The sequence below is a fragment of the Agelaius phoeniceus genome, chromosome 16 (assembly GCF_051311805.1).
Source record: "Agelaius phoeniceus isolate bAgePho1 chromosome 16, bAgePho1.hap1, whole genome shotgun sequence".
Classification (NCBI taxonomy): domain Eukaryota; kingdom Metazoa; phylum Chordata; class Aves; order Passeriformes; family Icteridae; genus Agelaius; species Agelaius phoeniceus.
Genome location: NC_135280.1, coordinates 1,525,908 through 1,534,685, shown reverse-complemented (window position 1 = coordinate 1,534,685; position 8,778 = coordinate 1,525,908). Strand labels below are relative to the sequence as shown.

Here is an 8,778-nt window from a genome sequence, read left to right as displayed (position 1 = left end):
CAGCAGACGCCCCTGAGCCATTTCCAGCCTCTCCCAGCCCCGAAGAGAGGAGTTCCACACCTTGCAGTCCCTGCAGAGCATCCCTGGGGCTGGGGCACAGGTGACCCCCAGCCCTGGAGCTGGCAGGAGGGGGGAGCAGCACCGCAGCCCCACGGATCCCCAGCACAGCCACTGCACCTTGGCTCCCTCCCCACGCAGGAGCCGCTTGCCAAGCCCACATTTGGATCGAGCTACAGACTTTTGTGCTTTGGCTCAGGGATCCTGCAAACAAGAGCTTTAATCACTGCTTGCTTTTATGTGCTGAGAGCCAAAATTGTCTTGTTAAGTACAGTAAGTGATCAGTACTCACAGCACAGAACGTTTCAATGGCTGCTTGTGTGGGTAATTATTCCAGGCTTGCCTCTCTTCCCCTCTTGAGAAAAATTACGGAATGTGGAAATTATTGCGAAGCCTCTCTGGACTTGGAATGTTTTCCACACCGGTTCCTTCAGCCCTGCCTGCATTCTGCTGCCTGCTTGTGCCCCTTGCTGAGGGATGCCCACGCCTGGGCAGGCTGCTCCAGGATCTCCCCTTCCACAGGCAGGGTCACAGCTGGGCTTTCCTCAGACAGAACAACCCCAATACCTGTCCTGAAGGTAACAGGAGGCTCAGCCTTGGCTCTGCCTCCCTGTCCTCCCCTGCCTGAGCACAGCCCAGCCTAGCAAACATTGATTTAATTTGGTTTTTCCCCCATTTTCCCCCATGCATCCCTAAATGGAAGCGTGGATCCGTGCTTGGGACCCCAGCTGTGCCATGGCCCCAGGCAGGAGCCTTTCCCTCCCAGCCCTCTCTAATATTACACTATTAAAGTTGCCTTTTGGCTTTTATTAGGATTTTTTCCAGAGATAAAAGCAGGCTGTGGGAGCAGAGGGAGCCCCAGCAATATCCATGTCCTTGGAGCTGACAGAGTGGGGAACCTCAAGCTGGGAATGCTGTGGTGAGGCTGGGACATGCAGAGGAGGAGGAGGAGGAGGAAGAGGATGGTGCTCAGCTGTGCATCCCTCAGCCCCAGCCTGGATGAAGGGAGCAGCAGAGCAAGCTGCAGGGATGCTCCAGTGTCAGGGGATGCTTTTCTGGAAAAGGGGCAGCAAAACACTCTCAGCACACTTGGAGCTGCTTTGCATCACCTTCTCCTTTGCAAGGGCAGCTGGAGGCTGAAACCTCAGCAGGAGGTTTTGGGCACCCATAAAGCTCCTGCTGAAACAGGGACAGCACCCCAGAGCCCCCATCCCAGGGGCAGCTCTGCTTTTGCCTCCAAGAGGATTTTGCCCAGGGCAATTCCAGCATGGGATGCAGGAAGGAAGGGCTCTGGGAGGACTGGGATGAGACATAAAGCCAGAAGGGATGGGATGAGTCCCCAGGAAGTCCCAGCAGGTTTATGTGCACAGCAGGGCCTGTGCCCAGCTGGCAGGAGGGCAGTGCTGTCACTGCAGAGATCATTGCAGCAGGAGAAGCAGGACAGGGGCACCAGCTCCAGGGAGGTCTGGGTGTCCCATGGCACCCTCAGGATCCCACAGCTGCCACACAGGGCTCCTGCACTTCAGGTGGAGCTTTGCCCACCAGGGCTGGCTCAGGATCCCCAATCCAGCATTTGCTGAGCTGCTTTAAAGACATTTGTGTGTAGCAACCAGCACAGAAAACACAACTTCTCCCCTGGGAGGGTGGAGGGCTCTCCCTGTCCTCTCCAGCCAGGCATGGACCCGTTTTTCTCTGCCCCATTTTTGCAGAGGTTGTGAGGGACCAGGACCCATCTCACACACACAGGGCTGACAGGAAGGGAGCCACTCCAGAGGAGCATTGCTTCTAAACCACTCCAATATGGCAAGGCAATGTTAACCAGCTGGGAAAGCTCTTTAAAGACCCTTAATTAAAGGCTGGCTGTTGCACAGGCCCCTTTCCCATCCCCACCAGGAGTGTTTTTTCCCAGTTTCCCGGCCTCTCTCCTGCTGCCCTCCATCCCTCACACTTTCCTTCCCTCTGGCATCTGCCAGCAGCGTGCTGTGGCTGCCAGGGGGGGTCTTCAGCAATCAGCCATCAGATGGAAGTTTAAACTCAGAGTAAAAGGGGGGAAAAAAAAGGGGGGGAAATTCCCTCATTCCCTCGCTGTGGATTTGCAGGCGTGGCTGCCAGCCTGGATGGCAGTGCTGGCACAGAGCTGGTGTGCCAGCCTGGTCCTTCCCATCACTGCTTCGTGACCTGCACCAGCACTCCCAGCCACGTAAACTGGGAAAAATGGGGCTGGATCAGCCCTTTCAGCTCCAGCCTCTCCTCCAACCCCAGCTGTGGCATCGCCATGAGTCAGCCCCAAAGGCTCCGGCCATCCCCTCCTCCTGCCCATCCCACGTGTGCCCATTCCCTGGGGAAGGGGCAGTGGGGGCAGTGCCCCATCCACCCCACAGCCATGAGGGGGCCATGGTCAGGGCCTGGGGCTCACCTCCTGCTAGAAAGGCATCAATTTATTCTTTCACATGATAGAAATTCATCAAGCAAGGCAACACCTCGCTCTTCCAAATCAGAGCATAAATTTGGCATTTCCACCTGATGGCTGCACACATCACACTGCTGCAGCCCCCAAAACCAGCAGGGAGGATGCCCAACAGCCCTGGCACTGCCCCCACTTACCAGGCAGTGCCAGCTCCTGCTCCCTGGGCCAGGACAGCCTCTGCACCCTGGGGGAAATCCTGGGGGAGGCTCTGGTGCCTCCTCGCAGCTTTTATAGCCCACAGGTGCCTGGCAGCACCAGCCTCACCTGGGCAGTGTGGGGTGGGACAGGTGTGGCAGCAGGGAATGGGGATTGATGGGCATTTCTAGGGAAGGTCATGATCTCCCTGTCACAGGTTACAAACATTCCAGATGAAATGTGGGACTGAAAATCAGCCCTGCTGCTCTCCTCATCTCCAGACCCACGCAAAAGCAGGGAAGTTTTAACTTCTTGCTTTTGGAGGGTTTTTTTTTTTGTTTTTTTTTTTTTTTTTTTCTTTCTTCCCTATTTTTGTTCTTTCCCTTCTGTCCTCCTAAATCTGGTATAACAGAAAAAGGAGTAAATAAAGAATTTTGGAAAGCTCTTCCAGCCTTGCTCTTCCTGGCTTATGGAGTGGAATGGAGAGGGAGGCCCAGAGCACAGGAACCACAAAACTTTGGATAGCTGGATTTTCAAAACAAAATTGGGTCTAGAAATGGAAACTTTGGTTAACTGAGATGGGGATGAAAACTTCATTTCATACTTGGCTGCAAAGCTGGATCTTCATCATCCTCTTGTTTTGGCACTGCCCCAATTAACCTGAGCCATTTTTCCAGTTCCATCAGCACAGGGTGTTTGCCATCATCCCCTGAGCAAGCAGCTGCCCCAACTCCCTGAGTCCCAGAAAACACCAGCACAGCTCAGCAGCCTCTCGTTATAACTTTATAAAAAACTTTATTCCCAGAGGTTTTGAGCAGGGAGATCCAGCAGTGGCACCTGTCCCTGAGCCTCTGTGGGAGTTTCACAGCAATTCCTCCTGGAGGAGCTGGGGCTGCTCCTGCATCCCTGTCCCAGGCCAGGCTGGATGGGGCTTGGGGCACCCTGGGACAGTGGGAGATGTCCCTGCCATGGCAGGGGTGGCACTGGATGGGATTTAGGGTCTCTCCAACCCAAACCAGGATTCCATGACCCTGGAGAACGAAGTGTCCCAGTGGAGCTCAGTGAGCACTGGGAATTCCAAGGAATCTCCGCTCAGGCCGAACCCTCCAGGACGGCACGAGTGGCACAGTGCTGCTGTCCCCATCCCCAATGACACACTTTTTTGGGAAGCACATCGCTCCACTGGGGCTCCTGAAAGCACAACAAACTCCACCGAGGTGGACTTAAACCCGTGCTTGGCTCGGAGAGCAGGAGCCGGGAGATTTCATCCCCTTCCTACCAAAGCTGCTTTTATTGTCTTGATCTAATGAAGTGCAGACTTCACCTGGACAGAGCCATAAGTGGCTCCTCTCGGAGGCAATGAATACAAATACTTGACCTCGTGAGCTGCGGGGCAGCAATTAGTTTAAGCAGGGGGTTTGTGTAACACTTCAAAAGTCTTAATCCGTGCGGTCAGCCCTGGCACGGTATTTGCCAGAGCGCATTGAGTAGTCTTAATGAGTCTGCAAAGCGAGCTTTCAATACATTTTGGGTCGCTTCAGATGCTTTAAATGGCATAGTCTATATGGTATTGTGCGGCTTTAGAAAGGGCCGGGCTTTAAAAAAGTATGGTTCCCTTTCACAGGGCAGACAGAAACCATCTTTAGAGCCGGGACCCTTAACGTTTTGCATATCAATACGGCTGGGGCTGAATGCAGTCACTCAGCTGGGAAATAGGATCACTATCAGCGTTTCCAGCCTTTCACAGGCACTTGGGAAACTTTAAAGCCCTTCGCGGAGAATAATTTGGTCGAATGTCGTCGCTGGAAACAAAACCTAAACAAGCAGAGCGCAGTCCATCATGCGGAGCTGCCAGCCAGGCTGACAAGGGGCTCCAGCCGCTGCGACATCCCGCCCTGGAGGGGACACGGCCGGGGGTCACAGCCGGGGGACACAGCCTGGGGGGGACATCGAGGGCTGGGACAGGGCTGGGGGACACAGCCTGGGGACACAGTCTAGGGGGGACATTGATGGCCCCGGGTCACAGCCTGGGGGACATGGCTGGGGGTCACAGACAGGGGGGACACGGCCTGGGGGGGACATTGATGGCGTGGGGTCACAGACAGGGGAGATACAGCCAGGGCAGGGGATGCTGAACCCATCCCACCTGTGCTGGTTGATGGCCGGGGGTCACAGCCTGGGGAGGACATTGATGGCTGGGACATGGCTGGAGGTCACAACCGGTGGTCACAGCCTGGGGACATGGCCGGGAGGGACATTGATGGCCTGGGGTCACAGCCTGGGGGGACACATTGATGGCCTGGGGTCACAGCCTGGAGGACACAGCCAGGGCGGGGGATGCTGAGCCCATCCCACCCTGGAGGGGCTGTGGCTGGGGGTCACAGCCAGGGGGACACGGCCGGGGGTCACAACCTGGGGACCCTGCACTGGGCAGGAGATGCTGAGCCCATCCCAGCTGTGCTGGTTGACAGCTGGAGGTCATAGCCTGGGGGGTCCCAGCCAGGTCAGGGGGTCCATCCCAGAGTCCATCCCAGAACAGCTGCATCACTCCAGGACTTTGGGATTTCAACCAGCCCTGGCTTCATCTCCTCTCACTCTGCCTTGGCAGTATCCTGCTTTACCCCGTGACAAAGCCCTGGGGGCTGTCACCTCCTCGATGGCCCAATCCACACAGCAGCTGGCAGCTGCTTGCTGTTCTCTCCAGCATCACCTAAAGCAGGTGTCATTTGTCCTGGGAACGGACAGGAACCTGCCCAACCTCACCTGCACCTGGAGCATGGGACAGGAGACAAACCTCACTCCAGGGACGTGCCAGGACCTGGAGCAGAGAGAGCTGTGTGGGATGAAATTCCAGGTGTGGCTGTGAAACCACCCTGGACAGGGGAGGAGAAGGGGTGAGGCCCCTTGAACATCCCAGAAGTGGGACCTGCCTCCCTCCTCCTGCCCAGGCAGCAGCAGCAGCAGCGACAGGAGGCACCTCAGCAGCCTTGGGATGCTGCATGATGGAAAGAACCACAGCCAAAGCAGATCTGCAAATAATGCAGGGCCTGAGGGCCCTCCAAAACTCATAATTAGCTCATTAAACAGAAAAATACAAGTCACTAATAAGATCATAGAGGTTAATTAAATGTTTTCCCCATCTTTAATTAAGGGAAAACTAGTTAGTAGAGATTAAAGTAATTTCTGCAGCCTCCCATGATGACCCTCGATGGCTGCAGATTTGAAAAACTATTGAGATTATTGAACTGAAAGGGCAGAGCTGGGTAAATTGTGGAGAAGCTGGAATTTTCCTGCTAAGGGTTAGAAAGGCCCTGCCCTACCAGCTGGGCCACTCAAGGAACATGGGAAGGTGATCCACAGCTCCCTAAGCCAGGACCTGGCATTTATTCAGAACTGCTGCTGTTCATTGTTCTGCTCAGCTGGGAAATTCCTGCAGACTCTTTTCCATCTCCAAAACATCTCCCAGGACTGGGGTTTGCTGCCCAGCCCTCCCCTGGCCACCAGGGACTGTGTCACCCCCAGAACCCTCAGCTGTGTGGCCCAGAGTTCTCCAAAGGTTTCATTCTGGATGGATCCACAATCCCTGTGCACGCAAACCCACAGTCCCACCCAGAACCCTCCCAGTGAATGGAGATCAGCAAGGTTTATATGGAAGAATATTTAATCTGCTCAGGGAGGGGAGAGGGCTCATCTGAGGTTTTATTAAATATTTCTCTCTACTCCAGAAAAGTCCATTTCTTGTCAGAAAAGGTCCGATATAAATTAGAACAAAGGGAGGAGGGTGCTGGTGGGGTGGCCACGGGCATCCCTGGGCCACAGTGACCATGGACATCCCTGGATCATGATGACCACAGGCATCCCTGGAAAATGACCATGGGCATCCCTGGACCACAATGACCACAGGCATCCCTGGAAAATGACCATGGACATCCCTAGATCACAGTGACCACAGACATCCCTTGATCACAGTGACCACAGGCATCCCTGGACCATGATGACCATGGGCATCCCCAGATTATGATGACCACAGGCATCCCTGGACAATGACCATGGACATCCCTGGATCACGATGACCACAGGCATCCATTGACCACAGTGACCACGGGCATCCCTGGATCATGATGACCATGGACATCCCTGGACCATGATGACCACGGGCATCCCTGGGCCACAATGACCATGGCCATCCTTGTACCATGATGACCCTGGACAATGACCATGGGCATCCTTGGACGATGATGACCACAGGCATCCCTGGACAATGACCATGGGCATCCCTGGGCCACAATGACCATGGCCATCCTTGGACCACGATGACCCTGGACAATGACCATGGGCATCCTTGGACCATGATGACCACAGGCATCCCTGGACAATGACCATGGGCATCCCTGGGCCACAATGACCATGGCCATCCTTGGACCACGATGCCCACGGGCATCCCTGGACAATGACCATGGGCATCCCTAGATCACAGTGACCACAGGCATCCCTGGGCCACGATGACCACGGGCATCCCTGGACAATGACCATGGGCATCCCTGGACAATTATTACCACAGACATCCCTGGCCAAGGATGCCCACGGGCATCCCTGGACCACAGTCCTGGCAGCGCAGGTGCCAGCCCGGCAGCGTGCCCTGGGGATGGGCTCAGTCCCACCCAAAATCCTGCCCTGTCATCTGGTAGAACTTCATGTTGAAGGGTCTGTAGAACTCGCGCAGGCGCTGCACCACCTGCCCGTCGATGGTGGGGTGCGGCCGCCCCTTGGACTTGCCCAGGCAGCGGGGTTTGCTCCCCCCCTCCGGCTTCTTCAGGCAGGGAAAGCCCTTGGTCTCGTTAAAGTAGAAATGTCTGTCTGTCACCAGCCTCTGGAGCCCCAGGAAGTCCTGGACACGGCCCATCTCCCCAGCGGGGTCGCTGACCAGCCTCTCCCCGCTGACGAAGAGGAACCTGGAGAGGGGGAAGAACTGCAGCCAGTTCTCCAGGTGCTTGGCGTAGATGCCGATCCTCACCGCGCTCCAGCTGGTGTCGATCAGTCCCGTGCTGAGGTTTTTGAAGGCCAGGGCCTGGAAGCTGGGGATGGAGGGGTTTTTGGACAGGGTCTGTGTGTAGTCCGAGATGGCGCGGGTGACGGGGTCGCGCACCACCACGATCAGCTTCGTGTCCCGGGACATGCTGTGGATGCGCCGCGGGGCCTCCTTGGTCACAAAGTAGCTGGGGGTCTTCTCCATGGTGATCTGTCCGTCCAGGGTCCGTGGCATCAGGCTCCTGAGGACAGACAGACACGGTCAGGTCTCAGCTGCTCCCACTGATGGGACAATGGGTGGGAACAAAGCCCAAAACCTGGCCAGAAAGGCTCAGGGGCTTCCCAGCTGTAGCCATGATATTTTCTGAAAAATCCTTTTGCCAGGATTTTTTCTCCTGAGAAGCTGAGAAGCCTCAGAAACGAAATGTAACCAATGATTATCTGCTGCTGTGGAATGCAACAGGTGCATCTTTGATTGGTCTCATGTGGTTGTTTCTAATTAATGGCCAATCACAGCCCAGCTGTCTCTGACTGTCTGGTCAATCACAAGATTTTATTATCATTCATTCTTTTTCTATTGCTTGCAAGCTTTCTGATGAAATCCTTTTCTTCTATTCGTTTAGTATACTTTTAATATATCATTTACATTTAATATAATATATATATATAATAAAATAATAATTCAGCCTTCTGAAACATGGAGTCAGATTCTCATCTCTTCCCATGTCAGGGCTGCCTGCAAACTTCCACACTCAACCTACAGCCACATCTCCCCTTTCCTCCTGCCCCACCTTGTCACACCCCTCTGGTCATTTCTCATCCTCAAAACCTTCCTAGGAGCTCCAGCCTCTCTGCCCATCTCAGCATTCCCTTTGTCCCCCCCAGTGTCCCCAGGCAGGAGCTCCCTGTCCCCTGTCCCCCCAGCAGCATCCACAGAGCACCTGCAGGCTGCTGCTCCCCCTTGGAATCCTTTCCCAGCCCTGGAAATCCCAGCCCGCAGCTGCAGTGGGTGAGGGACATCTCAGCACAAACATTTTGGGACAGGGCTGGTGTTCATCCCTGCCTCCAGTCAGATTTCACGTCCTGGAGGT

General features: G+C 55.1%; 1 protein-coding gene across 1 annotated transcript in view; it reads right to left on the bottom strand.

Moving 5' to 3' along the window:
• Positions 1 to 6,212: 6,212 nt before the first annotated feature.
• HS3ST6 (heparan sulfate-glucosamine 3-sulfotransferase 6) overlaps positions 6,213 to 8,778 on the bottom strand; it is a 29,091-nt gene continuing 26,525 nt past the window's right edge. The window contains exon 2 of the mRNA XM_054643882.2: positions 6,213 to 7,929. Within this exon, the coding sequence (XP_054499857.1) occupies positions 7,311 to 7,929 (619 nt within the window). The 3' untranslated portion in view covers positions 6,213 to 7,310. The remainder of the gene's footprint in view (positions 7,930 to 8,778) is intronic.